Raw genomic sequence first — 23,123 nt, 5'->3', positions numbered from 1 at the left:
TGTCTCTCAATGCTGCTGAGTTTCAAGAGGCAGAAGGGATTTTAAGGGCTCTGTTGACTTATGTAGCTAATGTATCACCACATATTACACACGTGGGGTTTGGAGCATGTGAACTGCCTGTACAGACGGACCCATATTTCAAATACGAGTCTTCATTTTTTCAGTTAAAGACTGCTTTCTTGTTTCCCTTTTCCTGTCAGTAGTTGTCTCCCAATTATCGCTATTGCATGGATTTTTCTTACATACTCCTTAAGATCCACTAAAGAACATTTTAAGAGATGAATGTTTAACACTCATGATCAGAATTAGCAGAACCTGTTGCATATGTAAACAATGTTTTCTGAAATCATGCTGTATGTAAATTTAGATAGGTGCTCTTAAATGGCCAAAATGCACAATAAATAATACTGCATCATATTTAAATACATTTTCCCCGAAAGGTTTTAGAAACCTGGAAGCAAGTCTTGCATGGCCTGAGACTGGGTCATGAATATATAAACTAAGAATAGATAAAAAGGATAGAAAATTATGAGTAAAAGTACAAGATCAATTTAGTTTTTTTTTTTTTTTTTTTTTAAAGAAAACGTGATTATGGAAAAAAGGATAACTATACCAAGCACCCATATTTGACATTTACAGCTCACTCATGTTCATTTATAATTTTATGAATTCAGAAATGTCTCTGCTCCAATAGGTTCTGTCTGGAAAAATAAACTGTAATATGAAGATATCATAAATCTATTAATATTAGCTTATATATGTATTTAATGGTTTAATTCCATAAAACTTACAATTTAGCATGCAAACCAGTAGCACAGGATTTACTGGATACTGAATGCTGATGCTCATTCACAAAAAAATGGCTTCAAAGTCAAAAATATAAAACTGAGACACACCTTTGATTTACTCAGACAACTCATATACAAAAATATGCATTAACTCAAAAGACTATTTCGAAAACACAGTTTATAAAAAGGCAAGTGATTAACCCTGCACTGTGGTCTAAACGTGTAAACGATTAAGCGTTATGTCCTGTATTTACCTGGCTGAGGTTCCAGGAATGGGTCTTCCTGTGTCTACCAGCACACACCAGCAGTATCCGGTGGACTGGTGGCACTGCACAGGCTTGTACAATCCCAGTGGCCCACAGTCTGGGACAAAGATGCCCTCTCTCGGGTTATGCCGACCCTCGTCAAGCGCACTCTGTCTCTCTTGGTCACAAGAAGGAACTTTCTCTAGAATCAAGATAAATGCGATTAAAGAATGGAGCTTATAGAAACACTGGAACTTTCAGTCACGTTCTTTTAACACAGGAGGAAAAAAAGTTGAATTGCTACAGCTGAATATAATACGAACCAATTTCAATTGAATTAAATTGTATTTTATTTGCATAGCGCTTTTTACAATGGACACTGTCTCCAAGCAGCTTTACACAGATAAAGTGGTCATAAGGTTATATAAAAGAATGAGTAAGTAATTAAAGTTATAAAAATATATTGCCAATAAGTATGTTCCATATAATTGTTTTATCCCTAATGAGTGAGCCAGTGGCGACTGTGGCAAGGAAAAAACTCCCTGAGATGGCATGAGGAAGAAACCTTGAGAGAAACCAGACTCAAAAGGGAACCCATCCTCATTTGGGTGACCCTGAATGTCCATTCATCGTAATGACATTGTTGAGGTGTGTAGTAATAGATGTGTTAATGCAGATCTTTTCATGGAAACTGTCCTGAGCCAATGTAATAGACGGTTGATATTAATTACAGTCCGAATCAGGTCCTCAAAGTTCTTGAGTTGCTCAGAGGCTTTATGGATCTATAGTCTGTAGATGTAAAACCATCCCCAGCTGCACAGAGTGGTCTCAAGTGAGAGGGACTCCATCCAGAGGTAGGACATCAGGATGAACCAGGCAGATCCAAAGAGAGGAAAGGACAGGAACACTAGTCACTGGAATCTCAGGGGTATGTTTACTCGACAGAGGTGAAAAGTTGAGACAGCAAAATATAAATCCACAATAGTAATTTCTCAACATTATAATGTCAAACTGAAAGGGACAAATTAGGATTATGTCATACAGCTACACAAAACAATTCTAAACCTCAGTATAGTTTGCAATTCACTCTATGCAGTGTAATTAGTAATATCTTTGATTAATAAATTCCTAGAAATTCATCCCAGGCCTGTTTTGAAAGGTCTTTGGTTGTCACGATGAACAAACCCTGAAACGATCCAGAGACAGAAGTATAAGGTGGTGCAGGGAAATGGGACATTTTGGAAGTAGGAGTTGGTAACCCTGGTATGTCGGCAATTGTTTGGAACCAGTGCAACCTCGTTTATAACCCCTTGCCATTAGTTCTAATGGAGCAGTGGAGTGGTTTAGTGTGTGGAGTGTGATGAGATTTCGCTTTAAAACCGTTTATAAGACTCATGATTGTCTTCTGCCACCCTGTATTTTTACTGATATTATATAACAGTTTAAAGGCAAGCAGCTCAACTCCAATTATATAAATTATTTATATTTCTTATTTTCATTTTTATTTTTACTTTTATCTTTACTTTATCTTTTTTTTACTGTGAGCAACCACAACCAATTTCCCTATGGGATCGATAAAGTATTCTGATTCTAAATTCATGTTAACTGATTGTGTCAGACCAAATTTAGGGTGTTTATCACACACACACACACACACACACACACACACACACACACACACACACACACACAGCAGCTACTTTGCAGCAGTTTCTTGACATAATCCCAAAAACACTTTCAGTTCCATAGTTACGCATTATACAACGTGATAAGCTTAAGGGGAGTTAATACCTATGCAACGCACCATGGATGCCACCTTAGAAAAATGAAACAAAAAAAGAAAATATACATTTGTAACAGGTATGTAAAAAAGGCAGGAACATGGAGTATATCGATAGAAGAATGCTAAGGATTGATCCAACAGGAAGAAGGAAAAGAGGAAGGCCAAAGAGTTTTATGGATGTGGTGTAGGACATGCAGGTAGTTGGTTTGAGGCAGATGTAGAAGACAGAGTAGTATGACGACATACTGCATCTGCTGTGGCGACCCCTAACAGGATCAGCCGAAAGAAGGAGAAGAAGTGTATAAAAAACAGCAGGACACCAGTGCTCGACACTTTTTAGAGACAAATCAGAGATCATTGTCAAAGTTCCAAACCAGTGATCACAAAACAGACTATAGCATGACATGAGGATAATCCATTATCAATATGGGAGAAACAGACAAAGTTCAAAAACCAGGAAGTAAAACAAAAGTTAGGAAGCCATTAAAAAAAAACAAAAAAAAACAAACGGACTAATTAGGAAGTTTAACGATACAGCAGGATACAATTAAAATGATATGCACATGACACAAGAAGGAGCAAAGACAGGAAGAGAAAATGAAGAGTTTTTAGAGATAAAAGGAAAGCTTATGGCACTGTTGTCAGCTCTATTGGTTGTAATTATACAGCATAGAGCTCTACTCTCCTCATGGATGATTCAGACTGACTACGAGTGCCAGATAAGATCCAGCGTTGACGCAAGATAGTGGATGGAAAGTGGAAGTGCTTGTTTAAATTAGCACATGCAGAAGCTTGGTGATGGAAATATTTTGAAGATATTCTCTTGTCCCTGACCTTTACCTAAGGCCTGAAACACACACACACACACACACACACACACACACACACACACACACACACACACACACACCCTTCCAACCATTATTAACACTTAACAGATGTTTGTTTAAATGTTTTAACGCCTTGTCTCATAAATCTCTATTTATGTTGGGATCCATTTAGCACATTGCTGGATGTGTAGAGGCGAAGTGCCACAGTGCTGTACAACACCTTGAAGCTAATCTAGCTAGCTGTGCACGTAGAGAGTAGGACTTTCGCAGCACTGCTAATTCAATAGAGTGATTACAAAGAGTATCCAAAACAACAGCCACTTTGTCATGCTCTTTTTCTCCAAAGCTCTTATTCAACCAGGTGGACCAATAAAACAAACAGGAGCTTCTAGAGTACACACTTACACACATATACATACACACTCCACATGCCCATTTGAGACCATCCCACCTAAATTGAAGAAATACTCCAATGTCCACCCCTTCTCAAAATCTCAATCTATTGACCCAAGTAATCTTGTACAAGCTTGTGTTACTTATTGAGTTTATATTGTGGGTAAGGAGAATTTCTCAAATAAAGAAGGAACTGTGGGACTTTAAATGGTAGACCATGCCATGGGCCAGGCAGAGGCTGCAGAAGCCAAAGGGATGTCTTAAACTGACTGGAATACATGATATATGACCTCTTTGGCTGTAACTAAATACTAGTGTTTTTGTTTTTGCGTCCTTTGCAAACAGTTCTGGATCACGGCCTGACAGTACTGACATGTTCTGGAACAGTCCTGGGGCCATTTAAGTGGGACCTGGCTGAAAGGGAGGTGTGCGTGTATATGTGTGTGTATTTGTGGGGCTGAGGTAGTGTGGGAGGATGAAATTGGACCTGTTTTCAGGAAGCAGTTGCCATCTGAGCATGAGTGCAAGTCTGCTCCGAGCTGCTATGAGTTGCTGTCGCTCCAAAGTTCCTTACAACTTACAAAAAAATTTAGCATTTTTTACTACTCCCAATACTCTAAACAGATTCCTGAACAGTCATGAATTCAGCCATCAACCCTCGTTTTCTGCTAATGTATTTTGAACAGAAGAACTGAGAGAAGAACTAAATGGTTTTCATTATATTTATTTGTGTGTTGTTTATTATTTGATTAGTAGACGTGAGCTTTCAGGAAAGTGCTTGGATTTTCATAGTAGTCTCCAACATGAAGCCAAAGTATAACAGATCAGAAAATAGGACACCATGTACACACTTATGGACCTACTCAGGAATTCTCAAGCACCGCAATACCACTGTCCTACAGAGCCCTGAGTCTGAGCACTGAACACCTTTGGCATGAACTGAAATGCCAAGTTTACCTGAGGTCTCCTCATTCAGCATTAGTGCCTTATCTCCATAATGCTCTTGTGATTGAATAGTGAAATATAAGCCATGGTCCTTCAAGTAGTGGAAAGCCATGTCCAGCATGTAGTGGAAGGTGTTCCCGGAAAAAAAAGGGAGATTATTATACTAAAACTACTGTATTTTCTGGACTATAAGCCGGTACTTTTTTCCCACGCTTTGAACCCCGCGGCTTAAACAACGAAGCGGCTAATTTATAGATTTTTCCTGGGTTTTTCCGGGTTTCACAAGCTTCAAGCCAAAAACACTGAGCCCCGTAACATTAGACCAATGAAATTGCCGAACGGGCATGAAAAAACGCACTTCATCTGTGTTCTGAGCTGCACGGCATCGGGAGAAAAGCTTCACCGATGGTGATTTTTAAACGCACGGCGATGCCAAAAGAAACACTCCCGAGAGAAATGGTTGTAAAAGGAAGGAGGAAGACAGTGAACAATGTTTTTCTTGGTAGGCTACTGTTTAGATACAAGCCGTTGTAGCTCGTTGAGTCTGGGTAAAGGGAGCGCGCGCTAACTCCAGTTACAACAGAAATCATATAAGCACAGACAGGTTTCCAAAACTCGTGCTTTTTTATTTTTCTTGGCAACAGCGTTACGGGTTAGTCAAAGAAACTTAGAAATGAGCATCGGAAAATAATAAGGACATATTCCTCGGCTTTGCACACATGCAGTAATAGCGGAAAAAGCGGGGCAGGCTGTTCCCAAAATGGCGCTCTGCTCTTAATGGAGACACAACATATTTCACCCGTTACACCGAGTAACAGACACTGTCTTTCGTTAAAGCCTGTATAAAGTTCATTAGTTTCAGTGTAGGCTTATATACAGGTGCGGCTTATTTATGTAAAAATTAAAATATTTGTGAAATTCAGTGGGTGCAGCTTATATTTGGGTGCGCTTAATAGTCTGGAAATTACGGTATATTTGGAATACAATGTTCACAGATCATGAGTGTTACAGTCAGGTGACCACAGGCTTGGTCATTTAATTTATTTTTTTGGAGTCCATTGGCAATAAGACGAACAATCATTAAACATTTTATCGATTTAAAATGTTGTGTTACAAACAGTGCTGTTGTCAGCAATTGGTAGTTTTGACTTAAGTGGTAGAAATGGTAGTCCTTACTCAAAAAACAATAAAAGGAATTTGGACTATAATTATTCTAAACAGTTTTCTACAATGGATTAGGGCTGCAATTGCCATGAACAGTTTTTGCGTTCAAGCACCCATCACACAATTTACCTATAATTAATGGACACTCGGGGTCATCAAAGATGAGGATGGGTTCCCTTTTGACTCTGGTTCCTTTCAAGGTGTCTCCCTTTTACAATCTCAGGGAGTTTATAGGGACTAATTTATGACGCTAAAATTTGTAAACCCATTCTGTTTAATTCTGCAAAGTTTCTTTGTCAAAAGCACTATACAAATAAAATCAAATTAAATTGAATTAGATGGGAAATTTCTTTTCTGACAGTCCCCTTAAATGGAAGAGTAACTGCCAGTAAACTAAACTGTAATGTGAGATTTCCATGTGTTGATTTTGGCATTAAACAACTTGTGAAGGCTAACTGACTGAGTCTCTAAAACAGGTCTTTTAGATTCAAAGATCTAAATGCTGATGTTACTCCCAATATCTAAAATGCCTGGGTCTTTAAATTTTAATGTAAAGCTATAAAAAATATAAAGTATCTCCCGAATTGCATACACTACATGTGTTGGGAGACCTGAGTTGTCCAGCCATATACTGTAGGGTATTCAATAGCAATTTTTTGCAATTAGTTGTAATTTCCCTTTTATTGTACTAGGTGCCCCAAACCTGATTCAGCAAGACAACTCCATGAAGTTATGGGTTGGCGGTAAATATCTTGAGTGGCCTGCTATAGATCTCTAACCTCAAGCCTATTTAACACCTTTGGGATGTATTGGAATGCTAACAGTACCTCAGGCTACCTCACCTCACCCTCTTCGGTACCTTGACTTTACTAATGACCTTGTAGCTGAATGATCACAAATCCCAGCAAACACACTCCAAAATCTACATCTCAAGGTTATTATAACAGCAAATGTCCCATGCTGAAATCTCTTGCAGATAAAATATAAATTTTAAAGTTACTCTCGCTCTCTCTTGTAAACCACTGCATGGCCTTTGGGTTTCATGTATGAGAAGTTACATTTTTAAGCTAACTCCACAGCCTCTGTCAACTGCCCCAAAACTACCACCAGTCATATGACTGAGGGTCTACTCTTCATCTCAGTACATTACATGTTAATCAAAAGCAGGAGGATCCTCGAAAGGGATCCCAACCAGCTGTCAGCACGAATCAGTTTTTACGCTACACTGACGGAGTGTTTGCTGCACCACAATATGCCCTGAAACCTTTCATGGTGGACGAGAAGATAAACAGTTTTTTTTTTCCTTGTTACCAACTGTAACTGATGTGTGCAAAATAAACACAGAGTGATCCCACAGCCATGTCTTAAAACAGTTTTTCCATGTGCTACTGGAATCTTCAAATGCAAACGCTTTACACACGCATACTCGTACATAATGTACGTTCGCTTCTGCTCTCAATCACAAATCTCTCCTAGACTATAATCCAATCTTCTTTTGCGCCCTTTCCCTGCCAAGGCGTGAAACTCTCCCAGCCTCGTGGAGCTGACAGGGCAAGCCCAGAGGGTGCCGTATTCATATGAAGGAAATTGCAGAATAAAGACACACTAAACAAATCACCCCAAGGAGAGCCTTGAGAGGAAGAGAGAGAGAGAGAGAAAGAAAGAGAAAGAAAAAGAGAGAGACAGACAGGCACCATAATCCAGGCAGAGTTAGGTTTCCCACTCCTGGACATGTTTTATATTGAATCTTAAACAAGACCAAACATATTGTATAATCGTCATCACTTTAATGCTTTGGCAAAACTGCTTTAATATGAGACGCTTTTGAAATCTATCTGTCTGTACAAGGAAAAGCCTTGTGAAATGAAACGTTTTAATATACCCTTGACTTTGTAAAGCTAATAATAATACTGACAAAGGAAGCATTTAGAGAATTTTTTAACGCCAAAGTGAACATTTTGGCTTCGTAAGATAAAATAAAGTTTATAACAATATAAAATTCGAATTTATTTTACGCTCGAAATTAGAAATGTATTATCATCTAAATTACTGGTACAGTATGTGATAATGAAGTGTTTAAGGATCTGAGTTACTGTTAAGAAAGTTCAAGCTCCTAAGGTGGGCCCTTAACCCACTCTGCATTAGGGGCCGACCCTGTGCTCTGACCCCAGCTGAAGTAGAAGTTTGAAGAAAAAAGGGACAAGTAAAATCCTCCCCTCCATAGGTAGTCTAGAGAGAGCACAAACTTTTGAGCTGTGTTTGATCCACTGCACTTGGGTTAGGCAAAGTACTGATCTCTGGGGTGATGTTTTCATCAGGGGACTTTGATACAGAGTGAAGAAACGCTTTCACTTATTTCAGCAAGATCATCACCATCAGGGTCACCATCAGGGTCATCACAGGGACATGTGATATGATCTGTTACATCTATTTTCTTCTGATGAGTTCCATTGTGCATAATTAAAAAGTAAGTGCTTTGTTTGTCTATGGGATGCCTGGCCATGGCTTTTTCTTAATATCCCCCTGCCTGTAATGAAATTAAAAAGATGAAGTTCTTGAACTGGAGCCATTATTTCTCTTTGTAAACAGCTCTCTTGATTGGGATTTCAAGCCCATTTAGGGTGTAGAGGCACATGGGCAAATGTTGCTGAACAAAAGACACCAAATCTAAGCTCAATTGCTTCAGACAAGCCCAATAATTTCACGCCATTTCTGTGACTTCTGTCATTTTGTTCAGTTTAGCACCCGGCTTCTCAAATTCTCATTTCTCGTCCTGGAAAACAGCCGGAGTAGCCAGTGTATTGAATGATGTCAAACTGGGACTGAGGGTGGCCAATGGCTACTTTCCAGATTGCCACTGGGAAAACTGCATGCTGTCTGTAACCTCCCGAAATCCGAACCGTAAGGTGTTCCCGTTGAGGCGATAAGATATTAGCTAAGGCATCCATAAATAAAAGAGCAGCTGAGGCAGCTGAAATAAGAGAGTTCAGCCTGCTTTGCTGCTCAAAATCTGCTTGCACAAAAGCAGAAATAAAAAAAAAGTTTGACTGAGACCATTATATCCTTACATTTGTTTTTGTCTGAAGAGAAGTCATTCGCTGGCTTTCTTGATGATTTGGATGGAGAAGTTGCTCTCGCTGTAAATCTTATTTTTGGTGAAAGAAAGCTAAGTAAAATAAACCTTAAACAAAATTGTTGCCAGGGTGAAGGTTGTTCTACCTTCAAAAGTATAAACGTCTAAAGGAAATTGAAGAAATAAGGCACACCAATGACCTCAAGGAGAGCCATGAGTAAGAGAGAGAGAGAGAGAGAGAGAGAGAGAGAGAGAGAGAGAGAGAATAATCTAAATGCAAAGATGATATAATCTAAAGGTATACTGGAAACTAATCAATGTGTCGAGTGCGTAGAAAATAGAATTATATAAGCAGAAACAGTATGAGCACTCCCACCTGGTTTTCTGCTGCTGGAGCTGTTCTGCTTATCTTTGGTGTAGGGCAGATGCTTCTTCCACAATGTGGGGGCCGTGATTTCTGTAAATCACAAAAAAAAACCCAAGAGCACTCTTTAGGATTTCTTCATATTTCTAGTACATGAATAATCCGAGATATCACCTAAAGGATTGCAATCGTTATTTCTGTAATGGACTTACCGTCACCATCTGGGATGATATAGGTCTCCATTGTGGGTGTGGGTTTGGAGCCATCATCTGGGTTGAGGGTGAGAAAGAACCGGAAAGAGACTACCATTATTGAGGTTAATACAATCTACTCTCCAGAACTGTTGAATGGTTGGGATTTGCACATGGCCCGGCCAAGAGCACAGGAAATAGAAAGCATTCAAAGGAAGACATACAGGAGGAGTAGAGAGAATACAAAGAACAGAAAGAATCATCAGTGCTGTTGTTGTGGCTATTTTTCTATTTATAGACATATTGAGCAATATCATGACTGTTGTGTCCTACAGTACTTACCCAGATATGTGGCATTGCATTCAGCTCTCTGCATTTTGGGCCCCATCGAGCACATGCAAGGGAGTCAAGCTAATGCTATAATCAGCTGGTATAAAAGGCTGGGTTACACACAAGGTCATGATTTAAACTGCAAGTAGGGAATGCAGCTGCCATTCGAAAAGGACACTCCACTCAAGAACCTCACTGAGTGTAAACAAATCCTTCCAGCTGATGTGTAAAATTCTGTAACATTCAAATCTATATTGCATTTAATATATTTTTTTAAATGTATGCTAAATGCCATTTTAAAGACAACCCCAATTCCAAAAAAGTTGGGACACTGTGTAAAATATAAAGAAAAGCATAGAACAATGGAAATGTACCATTTTAATGAAAGCAAGATCATTTTCTCTGTGGAATGGGCAGCTTGAACATTTGGAAAGGCTCCATCAATGCTGAATGGTAGATACAGGTTTTAAAGCAACAAATGCTTTCTAGGCCTTTCACCCTTTGAAAACATTTGGCACATCATGAAATGACAAAGACAACAAAGAACACCCAGAAATGTTGAGCAGCTAGAATCTCGACACATATGGGACAACATTCCACTCCCAAAAATTCAACAACTGGTTTCCTTGGTTCACAGATGTATACAGACAGAAGATGTGATGGTACACATGGGGGAGTGGTAGTGGTTAAGGTGCTGGGTTACTGAAGGAAGGTTGGTTGTTCAAGCCCCTTGTACCGCCAAGCTGCCACTCATGGGCCCTTGAGCAAGTCTACTGTGCTCCAGGGGTGCTGTATGCAGGCTGACCCTGTGCTCTGACCCCAGCTTCTGAGCAAGCTGGGATGTGCGAGGAAAGAATTTTACTCTGCTTTAATGTATATGTGACGGATAAAGGCTATTCTATTCTACATTGTTAAACATGGCAATTTCCCAACTTTTTCAAAACCTATTGCAGCCATCAAACTCAAAATAACCTTATTATTTCCTTAATGTGGTATATATTTTGCGTTAAAACATGTTTTTTTGTTTTTATTGTCAACATAATATGGATTTATAAAATATGTTTTTTTTTTTTTTACATTTTACACAGTGTCCCAACTTCTTTGGAATTGGAGTTGTACAACCTATAAAAAGCACATAATACATTCAGAAATATTGCTGTTTAACTCTGTGTAAAATTATTCTCAGTCGAATACACAAAAATCTAGGCTGATTGAAATTGAAAATTGTATTGTTATATTATAATATTGTTCTCTTATATTATATCTGAATATTACTCCTGCCCAACGAAACAATTAGACCCAAATCTGTTCCAGCATGACAATGGCCCTGTGTGCAAAGCCAGCTCCATGAAGATACTGTATAGTGTACATGAGTTGGAGTACAAGATCTTGAGTGGCCTGCTGTAGAGCTCTGACCTCAGTACCTGATTTTACTAACACCCTTGTGGCTAAATGAGCACAAATCTCCACAAGCACTCTCCAAAATCTAGTGGTACATCTTCCCTAAAAGAGTGAAGGTTATTATACAAGCAAATAGGAACTAAATGTGGAATAGGATGGTCAAGTGTTCACAATCTTTTATCCATATAATGTATGACTTGTATTTTAGTCGTGATGTCCAATTGTGCAGGCATGCTGCCATTTTTCTTGATCATCATGTATCATCACTGTTCTGCAGAGATTCTTACTTTGTGGTATGTGTACGTTTGTTTTTGCATTTAATTTTGCATTGTGTTTTGGCACTGATTTCTATCTTCTATTTTGGCTTTAAATAACTCCCTACATACAATTGTTGTATTAAGCAGTGACCACACCTCATCGTCAATTTACACAAATATTTTTGGGCATGTTGAAATTTTTCCACATTTCGACTTCCATACTTCTTATTATGCATGCGTCTATTTAAAAATAAATAAATAAATAAACATATTTCACCATACCTTTCGGTAGATTAGGAATGTGGTGGGTAGCATAGAGGTAGTCCAGGATCACTGCACTGGATCCTGCCCAGGAACCAAAAATGTAATTTTTTAATTGAAGGAGTAATACTTTCTAGCATGCGGTCGAGGAATGAGGCTTTATTCCAAATATGAGATGCACTTACATAAGTCATGAACATGAACAGCATGGGTGACATGAGTACCATGTGGAGTTCGGTAAGACCAGGCTTGGGCCATAATCATCATGAACAGAAAGTTCAGGTGAAAGTGTTTAAAAAGCCCTAGCTATATTTCCAAGGGTACTTCATAATGTAGCCAAAATATAACAAAATTATAAACATGAAATTCTGGAGCCAACTTTGAACTTGACATTTAAACTCTTCCATACACACTTCATTCTACTTTTCTGCACTCTAGCTACACTGCCCCCAGGACCTGTAAATGTCTAGCTTTCCAGAGCATCTTGGCTACTTATAACCTCTGGATGAGCGGTTTGAGATTTCATTGTGTATCGTGGAAGAGAAAGGAGTAGGAACATCAATCCGAAGGCTTTGATCAGCAATAAGTCTTTGCACCAGTTATAAAAGTTAACAACACAAATATGTTTTCATTTTTTATGGCCCAAAAGAAGCCAAGCACCTACTTGCATAAGCATGGAGTTGAGCTCAATACAAAGAATTTGCTTCCTGTAAAATAGGTGTAGAATAGAAACTCTTGAACAAGCTGACTAAAGACAAATGGAATAAAATGATAAAGAAATAAATGTCATATGCTACATGGACAAAAAAACTGACACCTGACCATAACATTATTCGCTTTATTACCCTCCCATTCCACATTTACAGTCATAATAAAAGATCTCCCACTCTCCTTGGAAGATGCTCCACTGGATTTTGGAGTGTGCTTGTGGAGATTTGTGCTCATGCAACCACAAAGGTTTTAATGAAGTCAGGTACTGATATAGGTGAGGTGAGGGGCCTGAGGTGCAGTCAGCAATCCAATTCACCTCAATGGTGTTCAATATTGTTGGGATCAGAGGATACAGGAGCAGCTCTTCCACTCTAACCTATGTAAAGCATATCTTCATGGTGCTGGATTGGCACACATGGGCATTGTCATGCTGGAACAGGTCTGGGAATCTTAGTTCAAGTAAAGGGAAAATTAAATGCTAATACATCCAAAGATATTGTATACAAGTGTGTGGCTCACAATATCATTATATATATTGTGTAATGAAGGTTCTATAAATCCACACACACACACACAGCTTCTGTAGATCTCATCTCACCTTTTTTGCCAGAGCCAGGTGGTCCTGGAGGTTTATCGGTTACTGAACCTTTTAAAATAGAGCACAGGATTAGTAGTTTGCATCATAATTAGAACACAAACACCTAAGGCACATTTTCTAAAAAAGCATGCACGTATTGCTGTACAGTCTGAGAAAAAAAAAGCACTCTTTATGGTTTGAATACGAGGTCACTGGAGTGGGTCGTGTTCATTGTAAATGGTCTTTTTTGGATAGGAAATTTGGTTGTAGGAGTGTTTTCACACGACCTCTTTTGAGCAGCATTTTAACCAAAGATTGATGTGCATTTTCTAAGATTGTACAGTCAAGGGAAAAAAACTGTGACTTGTCTATAACCTCACCAGATACGACAATAACGTAACGAAGGGTCGATTTGTGCGGGATTTGTTGTCATGCATGACTTTAACGGGGATTAACTGTAGATTACTCTGAAATTATTCCACATACAATGCTCTTGAAACACATTTTATTAACCATGTTTAAAAAAAAAAAACAAAGACCGAAACACTCCCCTAAAAAAAAAAAAAAAAAAAAAATTAAGAGATATCAGTGGTGCATACTGACATCATTAAATATAGATCACAGGCAGTTATGATATTTGCAGTGACGATATTGTGCAAGGTCAGTGAGTAGATCGAGGCGCATGCACATTTAAGTAGGCATGCGTAAAATCCACCAAATCAGAATTACACCAATTGCAACGGGAACGAGACGCGAAGTCGGAGTAGAATTTACTACCTGTCGTTTCACTTGTCCCAGTATGAGTTCCCATAAACTCATGGAAGTTTCCTGAAAACGTGTTTGAGATATTTAACTTTTTTGCCATAATTTGTTAGTATAATGTATTTGTTTTTTTTTTGCTGCAATTTTGTTACTGGTTGCTCTCTGAATATATCCATGGAAGAATGAGCGGTTGCTTTCCCAAGAAACAATATAATGATATAATTGGATCATATGCAGGAAAGCAGAGCTCCAGGTAGAGGCAATAATTAGCAATAATTCCAAAAAAATTGAAAAATAATAATAAAAAAAAGTCGCCTGTATAATATCGTAATGAGATGATCAACAATGTAAAACAGTCTGGAGAATTTATAGAAGCTCGAGTCAGTGTGACATATCTCTTAGCTATGTGGTTTAAAAACACATGGCGGAAGAAAAAAAAAGAAGAAAGAGACTAGACTAGAAACAGGTGCTCTGGACATATTGCGATCTATTCCTGGCAAATGTCCACGGATTTATCTTTCGCAGGAAAACGATCGCGATTACAGCAAAGTATTCCCATTCCCTATTCCCTTCTAAACATGTTTCCTGGAAAGCGACTGCTTTTGTTTTTTATTTGTTGTTGTTGCGATGGTACGATTTGGCGAAGAAGTGCCGTGGAAAGAGGCGGTTGAGACGCAGGGGAAAGGGAAAGCACGAGAAACTCTGCCGCAACATCCATCAAGCGGAGACGCAGTGCACAAACACAAGATGGGTAAAATAAACACGGTGGTGGCTGAAGTTAAACAACAGAGCGACTCCAATAAAGACTAGGACCTGGATCAAACGAAAGGTCGTGAGGTTATGCTGAACAGACTCGTTTATGATAGAACATCCTCGAGGACAGGACGTTAGTGGTGCTTGGAAGTTTCTGCACCCTTTAGAATCTCTGCATGAATCCAAAAAGTAGACAAAGTGAACCCAATCAATATAATGCCAGGAGCACATTGTGCTATTTTGAACAGTCCTTAATAGTCACACATTTCAGTTGTCATAATGTCAGACTGTACGGCAGTCAAAAAGTGGCACGCACAAGAAAAAGACTCGTTCTAGTTTTAAGTCATCGATCTGTCACACGTTCAGACCCGCGTTCTCTCGCTAAGTTTGGCTAGCAGCAAATTTGTAGTGTTCATTTTGATCAAGATATGACTTGATAATTAAAACACTCATTTTTTCCTCCATAACTCAATAAGTTTCTCTTCTGGTTATACTGTCCACATCACTTGTTTTGACATTTTTCCCATCGGTGGTTTTGAAGTTCATGCAAACTGCATCATCAGCTGAGGCGCTTCTGTATATTATATAACATGTCAACCATCAATCAAAGACCAAGAAACAGGAATCTTTTAGGATTTCCAGAATTTGTCTCAGATGATCAAATCGTGTCAATCTGATCAAAAATACCTGTTACCTATCATCCCAGCTAATACCATAAATGCATTAAAGACATAACAATTTATTTAAAAAATATGTTACTTGATATATTTTAGGGGGTGACATGGTTGTTGCCAGGTCTATGAAAAACACTTGATTCATCCCACATGGTTGATAGACATGGCTTACACGAACTACAACTGGCAAAACACACACTCACAATCACCCAGCTTCTAATAAGACACAATTTGTCACTTATACACACACCACTTTTAATATTAAGGACATGAATCCATAAGAACAATGATATTTGTTCAACACAAACAGCACTGATCCGCGCTGTTTGAATTGAGTCTATACTAAGCCTTGTTCTCGTGCTTGCTTCTCTAGTCTGATCTTTTGCTCGGTGCTCTGTGCTTTGTGGCTACTTGTCTCTGGATTACTTTGTATACATTGTTTGCTGACCGCCTGATGTTGTGCCTGACTTGGACTTTGATATTTGGAGTACGCTCTGGATTAGTTTGTAAGCCTTTCAGTGAAAACTGGCCAAATTGCAATTGCATCTGTCTGTGCCTTCATTATATGAAAGTGGTACTTTCCAAGTGGCCTTGTGAGTCGATGTTATAGTGTAAAAGAAAAAAACAGACAAAACAGCTCATTGTTCTTCTCCCAAAATCTTCTGGAAAGAAGAAAAATTTCGTGTTGAAACGGGCACTTATTCAGAGCGAACCTCAATTTATGTTTATATCACCGACTATATTTTTTTTAGAATTAAATAATATTAAGTATAAGAATTTATATTATGAAGGATGAATAGGCTTTATTTTCCCTTAACTTAAGTTATATATATACATAATAGAATACTCTGGTGTTTGTATTGACTATAGAGATTTTTTGGATTGAGACAGCTTTGAAAAAGAAAAAAAAAAAACTGTAGTTGTGGCACATTTTTGACCCATAGATCATTGAGCTGCTTTTCCACTCACCCATCACACACACACACACACACACACACACACACACACACACACACACACAATCACCCACTGGAGTACCTGTGCACACCGGAGTTTTGTTTTGCACTGAGGACCCACTGACTGGTTTTCCGTCTGCGGTTACACACCAGCAGTATCCTGTAAGTGTGTGACACTGAACCTAAAAAAAAAAAAAAAATTCTTTAATTCTTTCAAAAACTACTAAATCTTTAAGATGTTCACTAGACAGACAGATTGAAGAGTAAGCTTTAGCAATAACTTCTCTTCATGGACAGCTAGTCTGGATTTGGCAGGCTCTCTGTGACAAATGAAGACATGACTGGAACACGTCAGTAAAGCAGGTCCCTAAAGTGAGTTAATGTACACTTTTTTTTTAAACCTCTTCCAAAAATTCTGCTACTGATGAGAAATGCAGGGACGCAATGAGTCCTTTGGAGTCGTTCAAGGTTCGAGGTGCCGTGTGAGTCCCAGAGGAGCCGTACGTTTGTTTTTAGGAGTGGCAGATGTAATGTATAGGGCATGGTGATCCAGAGCTCTGACACACCTGGGCAAACGTTCCATCTTCATTGCACTGCGGGATAAAGATGGACTCCTGTGGCATCTTGGCTTGCTCCAGAGCCTGGCTCCTCTCCACAAGGCACTTTGACTGCCCTGAATCTGAAACAGATACACAGATGGACTTAAGATTTCATACATAATAGAAAACTTTTATAAGTATGATATCTTTATCTGGAACACTGGAATACTTTCAACTTTCAAACATCTTCATTTATAATTTCACAACTTGCACACAAATGTCTTTGAATGCGGTATAATAATATTTTGCATTCACTTGAACTTGGAAACCCAAACCAGTTCCAGCATGGCAATGCACAAAACGAGCTCCATGAAGATCTAGTTCGCATGGTTTGGAGAGGAAGATCTTGAGTGGCCTGCTACAAAGCTGTGATCTCAACCTTACTGAACACCTTTGGAATGAATTGGAACACTACCTGCACCCCAGGCCTCCTCACCTCACCTTCATCAGTACCTGACTTTATTAACACCCTTGTGGCTGGGCTGAGCACACTCCAAAATCTAGTGAAACATCTTCCCAGAAGAGTGGAATTATAAGAGCAAATTGGGGCTTAATGTGGAATGCGGTCCTCAAAAAGCAAATTCCGCATACCATACTCATGGACCAGGTGTCTGCAAATCTGTCAGCATTCATGTTAGCATGCTTGGAGAAGTAAAGTGGTATTTTACTTCTCCAGGATTGGATAATAAATTGACTATCATGAAAAATCTGGTCAGTCAAAATAAAAATATGGCAAATTTTTTATCAAAAATATGTCAAAGGTTTTAAATTGGAAAGACCAGTGTAAACATATGTGCCATTAAGTAAGCTATAAAAAAAGGAACTGGATAGTGTTGGGTAATATTATACAAATAAACAATGCTTAAAGCTTGGATCACAGTACTGGAATGCTTGCAGTCAAGCACTGTAATGGCAAGTAATTTTCCTGTTAAACAAACACGTCTCTGTTTGGGTTTTGTACGTGCTTACATAATTGGTAGGCATATATTGACATACAGGGTTATGCACGTTAAAAGCTATAAAAAAAGCCTAAATTGCTTGCTAAGGTCGAGTCCCTCTGGGTTTACTGTTAATTTTAGTTATAATTACATCACTCTGTGTGGAAAAAAAAAGAAATTGTGTGTTATGTAGGGATTTCTGACCAGGAGGTTGTGAGTTCAAATCTCAGCATCACTAAAACTGCCTCTGCTGATCTCTTCAGCAGGGCTCTTGACCCTCACCTGCTCAGTTGTATAAATGAAATCATTGTAAATTGCTCTGGACGAGGGTGTCTGCCAAAATTTTATTATCATAATTTTATTATCACAGCAAACCAGAACACAAAGTGCACTTTCTTCCCTCATTCAAATGCAGCAAAAACAGTATTGAGAAACTGTTGACAACTAGCAGCAAGCAATTTTGCACGTTTACTCAGCTTAAATGAACAAAATTATAAACAAAAAGTTGCCAGGTATGCACTTTTGGCAGAGAGCATACGTGCTTTTGCACTACCGATAAAATGTTATTCTTCAAAACTAATTTAGATGTACAAAAAAATACAAAAAGCAATAACTTCACATTTTTAATACACCAACTTTAGTACAGATATGGCAACCCTGGCCCTAGAAAACAAAGAAAACATGCGCTTATAATCAGACTCTTATCATACTGTGACTTTTTTTTCATGCCAATATTGATAGTTTACAGCTTGGCAATGAATTCGGACCCTGGCAAACGGCAAAACGTTGAGAAATGTAACAGGCAACACCTGTTTGCAGCAGATTTCACAATTTTGTCGAATTTTGTTAAAAGCCTCCACAAGCTTATGTTGGTCTGACCTTTCTTTTCTCAAGCTTTGGAAATGGTTCATATTACTCACGTTGGTAATGGAGTTGCCTAAAGCATGCGCATTATACAATATTTTATAGTAGAAATGGTTTGAACAATAAAAATAATTAATGAAAAGAACATGTGATTCCTTGGCGTAATGAGAGGAAAGTAGTTAGACTAAGGCACCAGACAATTCTAATTGGCTAAGTCGATTCAGGTGTGTGTTTGGCCTTGTCTGACTTCTAAAATACTGGTTACCTGTTCCTCAAAAATAGGAGCTGATCAATAAAAACTTTCCTGCATCTGTAAGACTGGAAAGTTTTATAACCCTTATGCATCCAAGAATGCTGGAAGTGCACGCATTCTACTTGCGTTGCAAAACAATGCACTAGAATAACGTGACAAGGGGATGTGTTGCAACCATAATATTTGCATTCAAAAGACAGTCACTAAAGAAACTATTGTTGTCTCAATAAATCTTCACTGCCTTTGTCAAGTGTGCTAAAAAAAATAAATCTCAAGTGGTACACTACTCAAACAACCGGTTGTGGACAGACGACACAAAAGTAAAACTTTTGGGTAAATACAAACAGTGTTTTGTTTGGAGAATGCAAAACTTTGTACACCAACACCAAAACCTCATCCTGGCTGCTTTGCTACCTCAGGGCCTGCATGACTTATAGTCGCTGACAGAAAAATGAACTTTAGAGCAACATGTCTGTCAAGGATCTGAAAATCAAATGACACTGGTGAACAACAATGAAATCTGAAACATAGAAATAAATAAGGGGAAAAAAATTTCACAAACCACCAAGAGACCAAACAGAAGAAATTCCATATCTAAGAATGGCCTGTTTCTAGTCTCAGTCTTACTAATAAAGCTTGTCGTTTAAGCAGGACATTTCTTGCCACTTGTTGGAAATCCTTATGAATTCTTCAATACTTTGCATGGCTGCATATTGTGTAGTGGACACTTTATATTCAGGAAAAATCTAGTAAAAAATTATAATAGACATAATCAGTGGCCATATGATGAGATAGAAAAAGATGGAAGAAGCTTGTCGTATTACTGTACTTAGAAACATAAAAAGAGCAAAGCCATCGGTCCTGAACCTTTCCAGATTATTAGCTACATCAATATCCTGCGCACATAAAGATATGGGGTACATGGGTTTGGAGTGAAAGATCTCGAGTGGCCTGCTGTAGAGCACCAAACGCAATGCAACTGAACACCTCAGTACCTGAGTATACTAAAGCCTATGTGGCTGAATGAGCACAAGTCTCTTAACATCAATTTTTAAAACTTTGGGGGCTTTATAAGAGCAAATGGGGGCTAAATGTGAATGGGATGCTCAAAATGCGCATATAAATCTTATGGTCCGTTGTCGAAAAAACCTTTTGTCCGTGCAGTGTAACTCCTAGTTTATTCTTCACCCTTAACGCCATTAAACACCCTTTGAAATAAAGTGCTATGAGTAGATGCCATGTTCCTGCCTTCCCTGAGTGTGAACATGGTCTGTGAACATTGTAACGCATACCAATGGGCATGTCGTGAAAACTCCACACTCAGCACTCTAATCTAATTCATACAGCTGGACACCTGTCTTGTAAAGTCTAAAAATCTGATACAGTTTAGTTCTAGTGACTTATTTGTGAAATGGTTTTGTGTGACAGTTTTATGACAATCCTTGCACAAGTACATTTTCTGGGTATTGAGCGACAGTTTTGTGTTACCTTTGATTTCTAGCTCTTTACCTTCTGAAGCCAGCGTGGGAGCAGTAAGCATGGGTGGCTGATCAATCCGCCCATATAGCTTACCTGAAATGGAAGAGAAGAACATGGGAGCCCATTATTTATTAAGTCGAAGATCTTCATTTGTTCTTGCCCATTTGTGACACGCAGGTCTAACAGTCGATAAAAGTATATATAGTCTGAAACAATGAACTGATTCGTATGCACTAAGTGCTGTTTATAATTCACTACATTTTCACTAAACTTTCTTTCGGCTTCTTCCATTAGGGGTCGCTACAACGGATCACCCGCATGTTTGATTTGCCACATGTTTTTACGCTGGATGGCCTTCCTAACGCAACCCTCCCCATTTATACGGGCTTGGGACCGGCACTAAGGCTTGTGCAACCCTAATGGCTGGGGTTGGTTCCCTGATCGGGAATCAAACCCGGGCCGCAGCGGTGAGAGCGCCGCATCCTAACCACTAGACCACCATGGGACTACATTTTAACAAACTAAACTAAATAACTAAATTTTGTGACAATCTAACTGTCTATTTAAATATGTGAAATTGAAAATTACTACGATAATATCATACTGTTCTTAAACAGTTCTAATACTTATTATTATTATTATTATTATTATTATTATTAATATTATTATTATTATTATTATTATTATTATTATTATATTAGTAATAAACTTCAACTTCAAACTTCAAACTTCAACAACACTAAAATAAAACAGGCCCAAAGAAGTAAAGGTGAAAAATAAACCTGTGTGTGGTTACTCACCTTTGCACCGGCCCCTGTTGGCTAACGTCAGTGTACGATCCTTGCATTTTGCCCTCTGTAGCTCACAGGCCGTATCGTAACTCCGTCCATCTGAGCCACACACTGGTTTGGTTTGACTTTTTGAGCAGCTTATTGGGCAGTGACTGTCTCTATCCCCAATCAACCACTACACACACACACACACACACACACACACACATATACAAAAAGCACGATGTATGGTACAGTTGGTTAAATCTCCAAATAAATGGCACATTGTTATAAACCAATATTGACAGCATGCTTTGGTCCTCTAATTCCACATAATTTGCAGTGATTTAAATAATAATATTCTCACTATTTCTTAAAGACACGTCCTATTTTTATCACAATAGAGCATTATTTAATGTTATGGAATGTCTGAGAGACAAGTCCGTTATTGCCGTTTTCTCATCAGTCTTTTTTTACTCCTTTGAAAAGGAGTTTTAAAGATTTAACAGAGTTTTACCACTAAAAGAAGAAAAGCACTCTGATCCCATCTGTGCTGCTACCATTTACATGAATCATGTGTCTGGAAAAGCTGAATCCAAGTTGCTCAAAGTGCTATTACTGCTGATGTACTAAATGTTATCCAAACAAAACTAAAGATTTAATAAGCAGTCAGATGGATCTATTCGTGCCGTGTAGATAAATACAGTTGCAGCGTCATGTGTTTCACAGATTCACAGTCTTAACATTCATGAAATTTTCCCCAGCTGAGCATAACCGCGCAGAATAGAGGCTGTAAATCATGCAGCGGACAACGATAATGGCGTTTCCCTTTGCGCTAAATTAGACACAGTTAGGCCTGTTGTTCTGACAGTAATGACCACACATTATTCATCTCCCCACAGTTCCCTCAAACATTCAAACAGTTTCACGATTTGGTGTTGGCGACTCCAGCACAAAAAAAGCCAGGCGAATAAATACTTAATGTCATGCGAGGAATGAGATATTGCTCTAGAAACACACTGTAGTCTGCTTAACACCCGATTCATTTGTGCTGTATTGCTGTCCAGTGGTCGGTCGATCAGCAGGAGAGTTAGGTTACACTAAGAAATGGCGCTAGATTAAAAACAGCTGACCGTTTCTCAGCAGAAATGCACTTAGTCACTAATCCTCCAAATGTAAAAGCAAATTGGTTAAGCCTTTGGTGGATCTAAGTTTACGTTCGTCACTCGTGTAACTGCATACCTCTTCTGTTGGTTTCAATGTACTGTTTGGATAATTCAATGTCGTTACGAAATAACGTACTTTAAAACGGCCGAATGATGAATTATTCCTTGTATGATTTCCAGCCCTATTCTGCCGTCTCAGACAAAATCACACGTTGTAAAATAATTCTTGAGGTCGTTTGAAAGGCACCAGCAGGAGGATTGCATAGGAGGATGCAAACATCTGCAAATATAGAAATATCCAATAAAATGTTTTATATCTAAAAAACTACTTCAGTAATTTGAGCTACAGGAGCTCGTCTGTTGGATCAGAGCCAGCCTTCGCTCCCCACATGCATCAATGAGCATCGGTCGCCTATAACGACCATTTTTGATCGATTCTGACTACTGCAGTCCGGTAACGTCCCACACGAGCTGCAGTTGCTCTGATTTCAGTCGTCTAGCCGTCACCATTTGGGACTTGTCAAACTCCTTACGCTTGCCCATTTCTCCTGCTTTTAACTAGTAGAACTAAAATATTAAATGTATTTAATTTGTGC

At 38.7% G+C, this 23,123-nt stretch overlaps 1 protein-coding gene across 10 annotated transcripts in view; it reads right to left on the bottom strand.

Moving 5' to 3' along the window:
- smoc1 (SPARC related modular calcium binding 1) overlaps positions 1–23,123 on the bottom strand; it is a 53,330-nt gene that overhangs the window by 16,243 nt on the left and 13,964 nt on the right. For 4 of the 10 annotated variants that reach the window (XM_046855653.1, XM_046855655.1, XM_046855652.1 and 1 more), the window contains exons 2-11: positions 21,392–21,557; positions 20,601–20,684; positions 17,025–17,137; positions 16,541–16,640; positions 14,091–14,141; positions 13,335–13,382; positions 12,047–12,109; positions 9,798–9,854; positions 9,598–9,678; positions 1,043–1,235 (exon numbers count right to left, since the gene is read on the bottom strand). In XM_046855653.1, the coding sequence (XP_046711609.1) occupies positions 1,043–1,235; positions 9,598–9,678; positions 9,798–9,854; positions 12,047–12,109; positions 13,335–13,382; positions 14,091–14,141; positions 16,541–16,640; positions 17,025–17,137; positions 20,601–20,684; positions 21,392–21,557 (956 nt within the window). Of the gene's footprint in view, positions 1–1,042; positions 1,236–9,597; positions 9,679–9,797; positions 9,888–12,046; positions 12,110–13,334; positions 13,383–14,090; positions 14,142–16,540; positions 16,641–17,024; positions 17,138–20,600; positions 20,685–21,391; positions 21,558–23,123 lie in introns of all 10 variants that reach the window. The other 6 variants (XM_046855656.1, XM_046855657.1, XM_046855659.1 and 3 more) reach the window with 6 other exon arrangements.

This window comes from Silurus meridionalis, chromosome 8 (genome assembly GCF_014805685.1).
Source record: "Silurus meridionalis isolate SWU-2019-XX chromosome 8, ASM1480568v1, whole genome shotgun sequence".
Lineage (NCBI taxonomy): Eukaryota > Metazoa > Chordata > Actinopteri > Siluriformes > Siluridae > Silurus > Silurus meridionalis.
Note: the sequence above shows the minus strand (reverse complement) of the source record. Positions and strands in the feature narration are given on the sequence as shown.